Genomic DNA, 15,697 nt, shown 5'->3' with positions numbered 1-15,697 from the left:
CTTCCATTTCCTCTCCCGTATTCCAACGTCACTCGCAGTTTCAATATTCAACATCATCGCCATTTCAATAGTACGCACCCAAAACGGTGGAAAAGTATGTAGTATCACAGTCTAATATCATACAGTCACGAAGCTTGAAATGATTTTTTGCATTTCTCGCGATACGGCGCTTCAAGCGGTTAGCAACTGAGAGTACTAGGAACAATAGACTGTGCCGGTACTATTTCGAATTGTCTGTGATGAGGCGATAGTAGCAAACCTAATGGCTAGCAACTAAAGTTCAACTGTCATTGGATGCATATTCCCTACATATTGAGCTTCGTGACTGTATATACTAGACTGTGGTAGTATCGTGACTGGCTCATAGTAATATCAGTCTGAGAGCGGTGTAGTAAGCTTACGGCAGCCATGGTGAAAATGTGATCGTGCGCCGAGCCACTGTGTAACCTGCAACGTGCATAACACCTATGGAGGGAGGCGGACAACCGAAGGGGAAGTGAAGCAACTGTCTGACTTATTAACGGATTTTCATTTTCCTTATGTCAAGCACTTAAATATAATTTTATACAGTATAATGTTACAAACTAATCTTTAATACGTGTAACGAGAAAGAAATGAACAAGAAAACATAGGACACATTATCACAACCTAAAATTAATTGTCTTCAGAATGTCTCTGCGACAGAGTTTCAGAATCAGGAATTATATCACTTACTGTCAGTCGTAGTTGATCACGAAGGTATTTAAATTTAAAATCAGTCTGTCATTCGTGATCTAAATTTGGTTTTTACTATTTTAATTGTTGAAAATAATTTTTTACAAACGTAAATTGTAGCGAACATGGCTTCAACAGAGCAAGCGAAAGAACAAAGCTTCGGATATTTTTTTGGCAAGGATTGGAAAAGTTCAACATTTGTTAAGTACTTACATCTAGCTTTCATTTAACATCACATTGTAAATTTGTGAGTTTAAATTGAAGTTCTAACCGTATTGTTCGTACACCTGCTGAAAAAGGATCGACGTACAGAGGTGATAATGATAATGATAATGATAATGATAATAATAATAATAATAATAATAATACTTAACCTTTTAATGTTTCATGAGTAACATGTAGTTAATGCCGTTTTATGTTATACAACCGTTTTCCTCGTAATACTTGTGAACAAATCATACATTTAATATTCTCATCATATTAGCAGCAAAAAATGCGTCCTCCCATCTTACTTGAAACTTTCGTTTTTGTAGAGGTACATGGTTTCGAGAGAGACATTGCGACGATACGCCACTCGCAAGTCAGAGACAAATACAAATGGAACGGAGTTTGACTTCAGTGACTGAGAGAGTGGGGGTTGGGGGAGGTAAGAAGCAAGAGAAATGCAGAGCTATCATTGCGAGCCACAATGTGCTCGCGAGTCACATTTTCGCCACGGCTGGCTTACGGGGATGGAAAGGTACTCTACTGGGACTTCACAGGATCTTGAGCTTACATAATTCTAACGGGGTCACACGGAAGGTTTCTATAAACTTATATAGGAATAAACTAGATTGTCTTCCATTACAACTGCTGCTTACAAAATCCAAAATAATAATAATAATAATAATAATAATAATAATAATAATAATAATAATAATAATAATAATAATAATAATAATAAAAGTGATACTTTTCTGTACGAGTGAGACGAGTCCGGAATTTCGAAATGAGTGCGCGAAAGACACTTTCGTACTAGTTGCGTACAATATTTTTTTGCACAACTACATGGAAATACTATGTGAATTAATATTAATTAAGTAAATTACAGACTATTGAGATTTTTGTAGGCTAAGGCACGGCCTACTAATATTACATTGTCTATACAGTGTGTTAATTAAGTATAGAATATTGCTAATAACACTTTATATATTCACTTTATGAAAAAAATACCAAAAACAAAAGTTGTTGGAGATATCTAACTAAAACTTATGGCTGTGGTCTCACAAAAACATTAATTCATGTACAGGGTGTGGCAAAAAAATAACACTTTTTTAAATGGCATCCTAGTCCTCAGTTTTTTAAATTAGGTTGTTTAGAAATATTTTAAATGCATAGAATTAGTTTTTTAGGTATAATTTTTATTATTATTATTATTATTATTATTATTATTATTAATTACTGTTATTATTATTATTAATTACTGTTGTTATTATTATTATTATTATTATTATTTTACACAGTCATTACTTTATTTTTCATTAACACTTATATCTAGGTAATTGTCATTGTCTCAATGTAACACGTGCTGTGCTGATCACACTAATTCCACTATTCCTTTAGTTGTGAGATTATATCCATATGTATTAATTCTTTTTTTTTTTAAGTTAATACTTGTATATTAGAATGTATTTTCCTGTTTGTGATTATGTATTCAGTCTTTTTTTTATTATATATATTTTTTTATTATTATTATTGTTATTTTAAAGTTAATACTGATTGTGTATATGTATTCAATCTCTCTTTTTTACTTAATTATGTTTATTATTATTTTTAAGCTAATATTTGTATACCGGTATGTATTTTTCTGTATGTGATTTGATCCTGGTTGAGTGGAAGAGAAGGCCTGATGGCCTTAACTCTGCCAGGGAAAATAAAACTATTATTATTATATTAAATTTTTACACATTTGAAATCTCCATTCAATTTTACATATAGATAGAAGTTTGACTCAGCACAAATGATGAATACTCTCTTGTAAACGTTACGGTTCTTTCAAGTGCTTTGATAATGTAACACAAAATAAATGTGTGTATTCATATAGAGTAGGCCATGAAATAAATAAAACAATAACATCACTGTTTCAGAGAATGTTTAAAATTATGGTTCTTTCAAATTATGGTCTCAGTTTGTAGAAACTTTCCATGTGACCTGCAATATTACCGGTACTGATCATTGAGTGGATTATGTCATTGTCAACGCTTAGGCCTACAACTCATTTCTTGACAAGATTTATTCCATTTCTCCAGGCTTCGCTCAACACAAATCTTGAATAAAGTTAATATTTGACAAGAAAAATTCGCTCCGGCGCCGGGGATCGAACCCGGGTCCTTGGTTCTACGTACCAAGCGCTCTGACCACTGAGCTACGCCGAATTCAATCCACTGTACCGGACCGAATCCTCCTCCTTCAATGTTTTCCTTTTGTGGCCTGACTCCAAGTTAGGCATATATGTTGACGTATATGTCCAATGTCAACTGCCATTATATTAGGAGCGCACTCAGTTAAGTGACTTGTTTGGCCGGGATTCCGCAGTTAAGTGCACAGTAATCTATACAGACATATGCACTGCAGCTATGAGAATATTATAGATTTTTATTAATTTGTCCTACAGAATAATATCTGCAATATTGACAATTAATATTTGAGGGGAGAAATTCGCTCCGGCGCCAGGGATCGAACCCGGGTCCTTGGTCCTACGTACCAAGCGCTCTGACCACTGAGCTACGCCGAATTCAATCCACAGCACCGGACCGAATCCTCCTCCTTCAATGTTTCCCTTTTGTGGCCTGACTCCAAGTTAGGCATATACAGATATTATTCTGTAGGACAAATTAATAAAAATCTATAATATTGAATAAAGTTGGCGACATCCCACAGCCTTCTTCTTCTTCTTCTTCTTCTTCTTCTTCTTCTATTTCAATCACCCGACAGACTTTTCCTCCTTCGTAAAGTTATAAATCTGTACAGACACACGTCCTGAAAATCAAATATCTAGGGTAAACTAGGTAGTTATTGACCAGTATACGGTGATTGACCGCTTCCTTTTTTCAAGTATATTGAGAATAAACCACGATCGTGATTTCACTTTTTGCGGCATATACCTCTAGTAACAACCCCTATTTGTGGTTAGTTGTCGCTGTTCATCCCACTGAGTTAGTGTCTGTTGTCTGAGAGGACTGAAATCGATTGGAAATGCAGCTGAATGTAAACACGTGCAAGTAACTAGAGAAATTGCTAAGAATAATGCACGCAATAATTTATTTATTCTGCAAAGGATACATAAATTCTGGTGCTCGTGTTTACACTCACAGTGTGAGAAAAGGTATAAGGTTTCCGTCCACAGAATATTATTTTGTTAAAGTTTTTATATGACATAAAAATGCCCCGTGGTCAATCACTATAAAGTGTATGTCCGCAAACTACAGTGATTGGTCGTTCATAAATTATTTGTTAGAATAATGACCAATTTGCTCCAATTCTATATATGTTATCGGTTAAATGATGGGGATTTTTACAGGACTGATACTATATTATAATGCCTAAGCCAGGTAAAGTGCATTATACAGGGGAAGCTTTACGAAACGCTACAGAACCTGTCCACAGTGGATTTGATTTAAATGAAGCTGCCAAGAAGTTTGGTGTCCTAAAAGCAACCTTAGCGTCCAGAAACAAATATCCCGTTGAAGGAAAAGTGTTCTTTGGTCCTCGTCCAGTGCTGGGTGAAGCCATTTGTAATAACATCAGAGAAATGACACACACTTGCTTCTGATAAGGCACAAAAGAGAAAAATGGAAGAAGAGGCAGGAGAAGAAAGGAAGCGAATAAGAAATGAAAGAAAAGGCAGCGAGAAGAGTTCTTTTCTTATTTTTTTAACTTAGTTATTTAACGACACTGTATCAACTACGAGGTTATTTAGCGTCGATGGGATTGATGATAGCGAGATGGTATTTGGCGAGATGAGGCCGAGGATTCGTCATAGATTACCTGAAATTTGCCTTACGGTTGGGCAAAACCTCGGAAAACCCCAACCAGGTAATCAGCCCAAGCGGGAATTGAACCCGCGCCCGAACGAAACTTCGGATCGGCAGGCAAACACCTTTGCCGACAGAGCTACGCCGGTGGCGAATAGTTCTTAATGAGAAAGATCAGAAGAAGAGAAACGAAACAGACAAGAAAAAAGTGAAAATTGTGAAAATGTGTTGTTCAATCACTAATAAATGAGTATTCAATAACTGTGCAGTAGACGGTCAATCACTAATAAGCGTGTGGTCAATAACTGTGCAGTAGACGGTCAATAACTGTAAAAGTGGACTTGTTGTGTTTATTTAATTTATCTTTGCATTAAAATTTTCTTTTTTCTTTTGTTTATTGATTTTGATTTGTTTCTGAATCTTCACTTGACCCAATGCCTTTAAAATTCTCTCAATAAGTTACCACCGTTTCCCGCTATTTCATTGTTTTATTATTCATTAGCTTAAGTGGTCAATCACTATACAGTTTACCCTATATACTGTATTTATTTTCTCCTTTTAAGAAAATGGTAGCATACAAGGATCTGGAGAAATCTCGCTGCTTCCTGGAACGAATAAGAGGCGATGAGGAAGACATCAACAGTGGGGCAGATGTGCAGTTCGTGGATCCACGCCCGAAAACGATCAACCAAGCTAAGAAAACGTTTGCCTTGGATAACACTCTGACCAAGCATGAGGTAAGCAATAGTATTGCTACATTACTGCATATTCCCAACATTTGTACGCAGGTATTAATTATCAATTTATTTGAAAACAAAATCGTTGTGCAACGTTATCAGTTTTTACTCTTCAAATGTCCACTTACATCCCCTTTAATATACAGGGTGTTTCAGAAATAAACCAGCAATTTTTTTAATGTTATTTAATTAAAAAGAAACACAAAAGCAAAATGTTTCAATCTTATAACTCAAATAGTTCCTATTACTATTTTTTTTCCTACAATACAGTAGTTATCTTTCACCCAAAGAAATCTCTATCCTCAGCATCTTCTTCAGTATGATCTCTTCCAATCATACTCCTTCTGATGCCATCTATCCATTGTACTCTTAATCTTCCTCTTTTTCTCCTTCCCTCCGCCGTCCACTCCAGCATCATCTTCGGTATTCTTCCATTTTCCATCCTCTTCACTTGTACAAACCATTTTAATCTTCTTTCTTAAATTATTTCAATAATGCTCTTTCCTGCCTCCATAATTTCTCTAATTCTTTGAATTCCAATTGTGTTACATGTGATATTTACGTCATGAAAGATCGAGTTAATGCAATAATTTCTTACTGAATGAAGTTTGTACATTGAATATTGCATTTTCTTTGGCTGTGCGTGAAGTGATTACTTTTTACTTTATTTTTAAAGGCTATTTTACGCACTGATAACAGTGGTAAAATGAAAATTTACACACTATCGTAGAAAAAAAATAATAAATGAGAACTCAGCAATAACACGTACTGAAATCTGTTGAAGGAAGAGTGTACTAAGAAACAAACAACTCCATGTAGCGGAAATAAGAGGAATTCGCATTTAGTGATGTAATTGTTTCAATTACTGCAGTGAAAGAGCACATTACTGAACTTTTGGTTTTTATGTGTAGAGTGTATTCTTTACATCTCTGCTTGCACGATGCAAAACTGCATACTCAGAAACAACTGCAGCTCCTTTTCACACAAGCAGTACAAACTTCCGTCCAAATAAAAGCCAATTGCCCTAGTTTTTGCGTTATCATCATTGCACGTGACATAAGCAAGTAAAAAGGCCTTGCCTCGTTGTGGTTATCATGCAGAGAGCAATGATCAAGGTCGCTTTCTCGTCTGAGTCTGCTGTCCTGCTTCGTCCGACATCAATTATGAACATTCCAAATTGTAACAATTAACAAACGAATTAAACATTTACTCCCAATTGCTTGATGGCAACATCTCTCCGTGGCGCTCCGCAACGCTGTTACTTCCTCTTGCAGCGACTGCAAAATGTAGCGACCTCACCAACCACAAAAGTCAAGTTCGAAGCAATTCTGACATCGCTCGTAATAAAACGGAGCCAATGAGTTATAATGAAAGAAGTATTAGTGAAGCAACTAATTGGTACAGTACAGTCGTCTGCGGACGAAAGAAATCATCTTCTTAGGAGCTTGCTGCAGAATAGTAACTTATTTGTACTGTCAAATATTGTCGTTCAGCATTATGTTAATAACAATTATTATTATTATTATTATTATTATTATTAGTAGTAGTAGTAGTAGTAGTAGTAGTGGGGTGGTGGTGGTGGTGGTGGTAGTAGTAGTAGCAGAGCAATAGTAGTAGTAGTAGTGGGGTGGTAGTGGTGGTGGTAGTAGTAGTAGTAGTAGTAGCAATAGTAGTAGTAGTGGGGTGGTGGTGGTAGTAGTAGTAGCAGTAGCAATAGTAGTAGTAGTAGTAGTAGTGGGGTGGTGGTGGTGGTGGTAGTAGTAGTAGTGGGGTGGTGGTGGTGATAGTAGTAGTAGCAGTAGCAATAGTAGTAGTAGGGTGATAGTGGTGGTGGTAGTAGTAGTAGTAGTAGTAGTAGTAGTAGTAGTAGTAGTAGTGGTAGCAATAGTAGTAGTAGTGGGGTGGTGGTAGTAGTAGTAGTAGTAGTAGTAGTAGTAATAGTGGTAGCAATAGTAGTAGTAGTGGGGTGGTGGTGGTGGTGGTGGTGGTAGTAGTAGTATCAATAGTAGTAGTAGTGGGGTGGTGGTGGTAGTAGTAGTAGTAGTAGTGGTAGTAGTAGCAGTAGTGGTAGCAATAGTAATAGTAGTGGGGTGGTGGTGGTGGCGGTAGTAGTAGTAGTAGCAATAGTAGTAGTAGTGGGGTGGTGGTGGTAGTAGTAGTAGCAGTAGCAATAGTAGTAGTGAGGTGGTGGTGGTGGTGATGGTGGTGGTGGTGGTAGTAGTAGTAGTAGTAGTAGTAGTAGTAGTAGTAGTAGTAGTAGTAGTAATAATAATTTAATAATCATAATATAAGCTTTCCTGAAAGCGTCCTGGTAATATTTTATTTACAACTGTAATCATTATACAGGGCTTTCATTTCAAAATTTCCCAGTCTAAATAACTAATTATTTAAATTGAATTCAATTTAAACAAAAAACACGTCAATTTAGATATTGAGGAAGAAGTTTGAAAGCAGGCTTAATTGCATTTTAGATTTCATCCCCCACACTCCAGCCTCCTCACTTTGAAATTTCAAATGGCACTCCTATATTTTCATACTTCTTAGCTGATGTTATACCGCCAGCATTCCAATGTAAGATATTTAGTTGATTCTATACCATTAAAGTAGTCCCCACCCGGAGATCCGATTGGGGGACTATTTTACCTCCGGATAATTTTACCTTAATGGTACCGGTACTCATTTCATATTGGGGTGAAAATGGCAAGTTGTAGCCGATTTAAGTGAACACCATATTTTAACGTTTTGGTGGCTACTTCATTCACACGCAACCCCCAGAATGTCTGGAGGACCACGCCTGCTGTTGGTCGACGGGTCCATTGGACCTAGCTGGGAGATCTTGTTGATCACTAACTTTCCCTCCTTAAGCCACTGGAGGACGATTTTAGTGCCATAGCAGGTCAGCACTAGGAACAGAAAAGTAGGAAGGGTAGGAAGGAAAGTGAAATGAACCCCTAGGCCTCGAATGCTCTAATAATGTCGGGGTCGAAGAAAGTAAGAGTTCAGTCAGAGGACTGGATAGGAAGGGTAAAGAGAGAATTAGGTATTGGATAGAGGAAAATTATACCAAATTCAGTCATTAACTCATCAAGCTGACCAGTGCTAATTGATGAGTAGCCCCTCCCTTTAGTTCAGCTTGTAAAATTATGCTTACTAACAGCTGCACCACGGGAAGGTAGGGATGGGACATTGGGTATTTGTCCAGGTTGGTTCCTTAAAGCCTTCAATGGGAAGGATTAATGGCTCTCCCCCCTGTATTCGACAAATACCGTTTTGCAGCCAAATAGAATAGAATTGGAATATATCAGTCTCGTAACTGTCCATTGTGCAACTCAAATCAAGAAAAGAATTCAGAACATCTCAAAATCTGTGCGTCAGTGGCTAACCATGACAATATCTTTGAAAAATATTGGAGTGCAAGAGGACAAATGACTTTATTGTCAAATGCCTGGCATTAGAAAACAACAACAACAATAACATATTTTTGTACTTAAATATGAAAGAGCTTTTAATTGTTTATACACTTCATTCATTTGTTTTCGCATTTTTTTTTTGTTTTCTTTCGTCGCCTGGCAACCTGGATTGTTGTTATTGTTGATTAGAGCTGAAGAGAATAAAGCTACAAAAACTTATTGAGCATTTCATGTAATAGTTGTGTTTGTGTATTAATTTATTTTAAAATGGTGTATACCTTTCAAGACAGAACATAAATCATCATTAATGATTAAATTTAGGAAATAACACAAAATAAGCTGTGTTTTCATCCTACAGTCAACTGATAACAACAAAAAATACAGGTTGCTAGGCGACGATAGACAACAAAAGATGCGAAAACAAATGAATGAGATTTATAAACAATTGAATGCTTTTTCATATATAAGTATAAAAATATGTTGTTGTTGTTTTCTAATGCCAGGCGTTTGACAAAGTCATTTCACCTCTTGCACTCCAATATTTTTCAAAGATATTATCATGGTCAGCCACTGAAGCACAGATTTTGAGGTGTTCCGAATCCATTTCTTGGTTTCAGTTGCACAATGGGCAGTTAGGGGACTGATATATTCCAATTCTATGCAGGGACGTTTACCCAGCCGCGGTATCCAAAAGATACCATTGATATCTTGATAAAAGATAACTTGCCATTTTCACTCCAGTATAAAAATATAGGGATGCCATTTGAAATTTCAAAGTGGGGGTGAGGGATGAAATCTAAAATGCAATTAAGCCTGGTTTCATACTTCCCTCTCAATATCTAAATTGACTTTTTTTTTCGTTTAAATTAAATTCAATTTAAATAATTAGTTATTTAGACTGGGAAGTTTTGAAATGAAAGCCCTGTATGAATAACTTCCAAATAGAGAAAGAAAACGATCGCCGAAAAAAATGGAGAGTTCAATTCAATTAGTTCTGAGAATAGGACAGGCCAGCGGGCCTATAGGCTACTTTGTAAACAAATTATTATTATTACTAGCCGTACCCGTGCGCTCCGCTTCACCTGTTAGAAATAAATATAAAGTAATTACATAATTAAAATATAACGTTTGATCCAGGGAACATTTGTTTTCGATAGAAGGATAAATCGTTTAATATGTTACTTAATTTAAATTGCATCCAAATAATTAAAATGCGATCATTTTGGTCCAGAGACACTCATTTGGTGCAATGACAATTCCTTTAACATGTTTCTTAATTGTTATTACATGCAACCATAGTTTAATGAAGATTGACATATAATTTAGTTTTAATGTGTAAACTTTATATTACTTGCTATATGTTTCCATTGAATTATGGTAATAACTTAATTTTAACCCTTGTTTCCTACGTCTTCAGTAAATGGCGCTTGGCCCACCATGGTTCTGAACCTTTCAAATAACTTAAATAGTGATACAGTATAAACAGTGATATGTAATTATATTTCTTTCTTTCTTTCTTTCTTTCTTTCTTTCTTTCTTTCTTTCTTTCTTCCCAAAATGTAAGAATTCATGATCTCCTATGTACCATTGCTATGGAATGAATAAATGTGTTTTTTCTTCCTACTCAAAAAAAATTGTATATTTTGCACATAGGAGTTACTGCAGGAACAACACTATAATCTGAGGCGGCGGTGAAAATGTATTGTATTGTTATTTTAAAAGTCTTGTATATTCTTAAATTTCACTCAGAAGTTACTGTATTAACATTATAGAATTATGTCCATCTAGAGAAACTACACTTTCCAATGGTGAAATAATACTTAAGCAATTAATTAGCTTTCGATATTACTTCATACAAACACAGAAACATTCCCTGTAGGCTATATTTAATACCTTTCGATTGTTGTTGTCCAAGGCCCCTTATAGACGAAGTCATTTGTTTTTATTTCAATATAGCGCCTTAGATGGCGTTGTTACTGTGTTACTGTAATTTTAAAACTCATTTATCTCATTAAATATCAGTCCTATAAAAATTTTGTATAGAATACAACTTATCAGAAATCATTTTTAAAGAAACTTTTGTTATGTAACATTTTTTCATGAACATTAATAATAAGGGAGATATTTCGATTTATTTAATTCAGGCCCCCTTAAAACCCCCCTTTTAAATAAAGTATTTTGAATGCCATATATCCTAAAATCTAAGTTACAACGAACTTAATTTATATTACAATTTTCATATAAATCGGTTCAGCCATTATCGCGTGAAAAGGTAACAAACATCCAGACAGACAGACAGACATACAAACAAAAATTTCAAAAAAGCGATTTTCGGTTTCAGGATGGTTAATTATACATGTTAACACCAATTATTTTTGGAAAATCGGAAATTACCAGAAAAATTTCGGCTACAGATTTATTATTATTATAGATTATTATTATTATTATTATTATTATTATTATTATTATTATTATTATTATTATTACAAATAATAAAATACTTTCCTTGTTTTACTCATTCATGCTTCCAACTCAAATGTTAATAGCTGTAGCTACAACACAAATCAGAGTAGGGGGGCCTACTACAACTGGAAAGAAATCAACTCAGATTGTTAATCTCCTACAAGGCGCTGTGCACTGGAGGACATCTATAAGATTGTTATCATCAAGGACAAGTCTTTCGGATATCGAAAAATATGTGATGTAACGGCACAGCGTATTTTGGTCACTGTTAATCAGTAAATAGGGCTAGAGATCAGAACTTGGAATTTGGCTTCATGAAACCAAGTGACTATCAATACGAGCAAATCCCAAATCAGAAAACTGGTTCAGTTCAATATGAATACAAAGATAATTACAACAGCAGTAACGATAAGTAGAAACAAATTCCCTTTCATGGAGATAAATTTTACCATCGCTTCCACAGAAAAGAGAAATATTAAATACCGTATACTTAAAAAAAAAATAAATAAATAAATAAAAAATAAAAATAAAATAAAAATAAAAAAATAAAATAAAAAATGTGAAAATTTAATGGTTTCAGAATACGTAGGAAAATCTCTAACAAGAAATTATTTCTGACAAAATAAAACAAATTAGACTTCAAATTTAACCTTCAACATTGATATTCAGCACGATACGCATTAATGTGGCATTGTATGGATAAAAAACATGGGCATTACGATGAAGTGAAGAGAAGCGACTAAAAGGAATTTTAAATGTGATATGGAGAAGAATGGAGCGTGTGAAATAGACATACAGAATAAGAAATGAAGCTGTGTTGGAAAGAGTGGGTGGAGAAGGAATGATGCTGAAACTATTCAAGAAGAGAAAAAGGAATTGGTTTGGTCGCTGGCTGAGAAGAAACTGCCTACTGAAGGATGCACTGGAAGGAATGGTGAATGGGAGAAGAGTTCGGGGCAGAAGAAGATATCGGATGACAGACGACATTAAGATATGTGGATCATATGCGGAGACAAAGAGGAAGGCAGAAAATAGGAAAGATTGAATAATGATGAGTTTGCAGTGAAATATCTGCCCTGGGGCAGAACATGTATGTATGTATGTATGTATGTATGTATGTATGTATGTATGTATGTATGTATGTATGTATGTATGTATGAAGTAAAACAATTGATATTAGATAAGTGTAGTAACGCCATCATTCGGATATGTATCATATTAGTTCCTTGTGCAATATAAGCTAATTAATTGTCATCTATTCGCCATCTTAACTAGGCCTACTCGTATAATATCAAAGCAATGAATTCAGCTCTATTGTATAATAATAAGAAGTAAGGTTAATAGCAAACTAATGTAAAATAGCATTCCAGAGGAAAATCTGCAAGTGTCTTATAGTCTTAGATCTCGGACTTTTAGGCACTTAAAACACTTTTAGGCACCAAAAATAGGCCTTTAATTTATCAAATGGGCACTAAAACACAGATTTAGACACATAAAAATACAATTTCAAGCAGCTAAAATGTAATTTCCATCCACACAAACTACTGGGTGTTCATTTCAAAGTGTGTCATGACGTCACTGTTGTTGGGTCACCGATTTGAAGCGAGTTTCAGCTTATATGTTAGAGAAGTTGCCTATTATTTAAGGTGTTCTTCAATCTGAACTTGAGAACGTGTACGGTATAACTTGAACGTCGTAGCAACAGATGGCGGTCTGTACGGTCTGTGTGCTACCATAACCTCTTTCGAACTGTGTTTTGCGCCGGCAAGTCGTAAGCAGGGTATTTGTTATCATCGGTTGCGTACGGTAACATTCCACAACACAAATCAAATGCTCCGTGTCCATGTTGACCGTCGAATTTAATGTCAAAAAATACGTAAGTAATCATCTTAACCCTCTCCCCATATCCCGACAGTACGTATTTCCAAACAGTTCACATTCCTGCCACTACCGGCGTTACCGTACGTATCGGTACGTACTCTTCAGAATGAACGCCGTACTTGCTAGGCAACTTCTCTGCCTCACAGGTTATACACCTCTGCGGAAGTGTAGGAAGATTGAATTCTCTAGGCCCATCGGCTAGCCACATGACGGCATACAGCGAGCCATGACACATTTTGAACTGAACACCCAGTAGATACAGTGACAACAGCAGTAAAAAAATATTGCGATCAGAAACTTTATTTTTGTTTGAGTCTTACATTATGAATACCCGTACGTAATTTTTAATAAATTCATCGACCTCCTTTCTCTAAGGCTGCTAATACATAAGTGCTCATATTACAATTTAATTAAATTAATGTATGCGTTCTTCAGTTCATAACTACTCTACAAACTCACATCGTGTGCGTGACTACTTGAACAATTTCCAGGGAAGTAGATTGGTAGAGGCGGTCCTGTACCTTGGACTCCCCGATCTCCTGATTTGACTCCTCTGCTTTTTTGTGAGAGGACATTTGCGTAATCTTGTTTACACAACCCCAGTTGAATCAGAAGATGATCTGGTGGCCCGGATATTTGCTGCAGCAGGGAAAATAAACGATAATTCTAAAGTCTTTCACCGCGTTAGACAAGCCATGTCCCGCCGATGTAACCTTTGTGTAAAGGTCAATGGAGATAGTTTTGAACATCTTTTGCAGTGATTTTGGTCTGTAAAAGTTTTATAAGACACTCAAGCAATAAAGCATGGTAATGGTTTGTGTTTGGAAAAATTCAAATACCTGGGAGCAACAGTAACAAATATAATGATACTCGGGAGGAAATTAAACACAGAATAAATATGGAAAATGCCTGTTATTATTCGGCTGAGAAGCTTTTATCCTCCAGTCTGCTGTCAAAAAATGTGAAAGTTAGAATTTATAAAACAGTTATATTACCGGTTGTTCTTCATGATTGTGAAACTTGGACTCTCGCTTTGAGATAGGGACATAGGTTGAGGGTGTTTGAGAATAAGGTGCTTAGGAAAATATTTGGAGCTAAGAGGGTTGAAGTTACAGGAGAATTGAGAAAGTTACACAACACAGAACTGCACGCATTGTATTCTTCACCTGACATAATTAGGAACATCAAATCCAGATGTTTGAGATGGGCGGGGCATGTAGCACGTATGGGCGAATCCAGAAATGTATATAGAGTGTTAGTTGGGAGGCCGGAGGGGAAAAAGACCTTTAGGGATGCCGAGACGTAGATGGGAAGATAATATTAAAATGGATTTGAGGGAAGTGGGATATGATGATAGAGACTGGATTGGTCTTGCTCAGGATAGGGACCAATGGCGGGCTTATGTGAGGGCGGCAATGAACCTCCGGGTTCCTTAAAAGCCAGTAAGTAAGTAAGTATGGTTTGTGTTACATTAAGATCTGGTGTCCTCGTGAAATAGTGCCTCACAGCACAATATAACATGAGAGAAAACCGTTTGTTTTGGTGTCCCATACAACGTCCCGGAGTTTGTCGGTTTAATTACTTTTCTCCTATCTTTATGTATTTATTATGAAGAGAGTATTAAAGTTGTTTCATTTTTTTAGACTTGCCCTGTATTATAAAAGTTTCAAGACTCGTGTCAGATTCATCACGTAAACTGTGTTCATTAACAAATTGTCTTACAGGTATGGAAACTGGCAGGATCTAAAATTGCTGGTTTCTGCCGTGGATTTCCTACAACTCTGCTGAGAGATTCGCAGTCTCTAAACGCAAACGAGTTAAGTGAGCAGAATGCAAGGAAAGGCCGGAAGCAGTGGAATGCAAAGGCGCCTTTAGACTACAGAGACCCTTCGAAGAGGCGTTCAAAACGCCAAACAACGTACAGCACCAGAGGGTATTCTCGCCGGTACAGAGGCCAGACGCAGACGCAGTACCTGGCCTTCCAGAATGGCGGCAACGGAGGGAAGGCAGAAGCAGAATCTACGCCTGATTTTTCGAGAACGCACGTCAGTAAGTGAACTCACAATTCCAATCCCTTAACAGTGGCGTATGCTGAACCTGGAGTATGGGTGTTCTGTCAAAAATATATAATTGGTCATAGTCGCACAATTCTTCAAAGTGAAATATCGGGTCAAAATTAACTGCCATTTTTAATATACAATTTATATAATATAATAATATATATAATTTTAATATATAATTTAGTACTGTTAACAACACTTCCATGGATTTAGTAATTCAAATTACGTAGGCCCACCTCTCTCATTTAAACATTAGCTGTATTCTTCTTTCTTGTGATGCGAACTTCTCAATCACAGCATTATAAAATAAGTCTCTGTCCTTCATTTTGTGCACTAACTCCTTTTCGATTGACGACAAACTTAAGTTACACGTCTTTCTTGAGTTTGAGTACTTCTTAAATAGGTCTTGATTCGTCTTA

The 15,697-nt window shown here is 36.0% G+C and overlaps 1 protein-coding gene across 7 annotated transcripts in view; it reads left to right on the top strand.

Annotated features, from left to right (window-relative positions):
• LOC138697628 (uncharacterized PE-PGRS family protein PE_PGRS54-like) overlaps nt 1-15,697 on the top strand; it is a 44,528-nt gene that overhangs the window by 14,246 nt on the left and 14,585 nt on the right. For all 7 annotated transcript variants that reach the window (XM_069823037.1, XM_069823038.1, XM_069823039.1 and 4 more), the window contains exons 3-4: nt 5,291-5,464; nt 14,943-15,267. In XM_069823037.1, the coding sequence (XP_069679138.1) occupies nt 5,291-5,464; nt 14,943-15,267 (499 nt within the window). The remainder of the gene's footprint in view (nt 1-5,290; nt 5,465-14,942; nt 15,268-15,697) is intronic.

Source organism: Periplaneta americana, chromosome 4 (assembly GCF_040183065.1).
Source record: "Periplaneta americana isolate PAMFEO1 chromosome 4, P.americana_PAMFEO1_priV1, whole genome shotgun sequence".
NCBI lineage: Eukaryota > Metazoa > Arthropoda > Insecta > Blattodea > Blattidae > Periplaneta > Periplaneta americana.
This window is presented reverse-complemented; position numbering and strand designations above follow the sequence as displayed.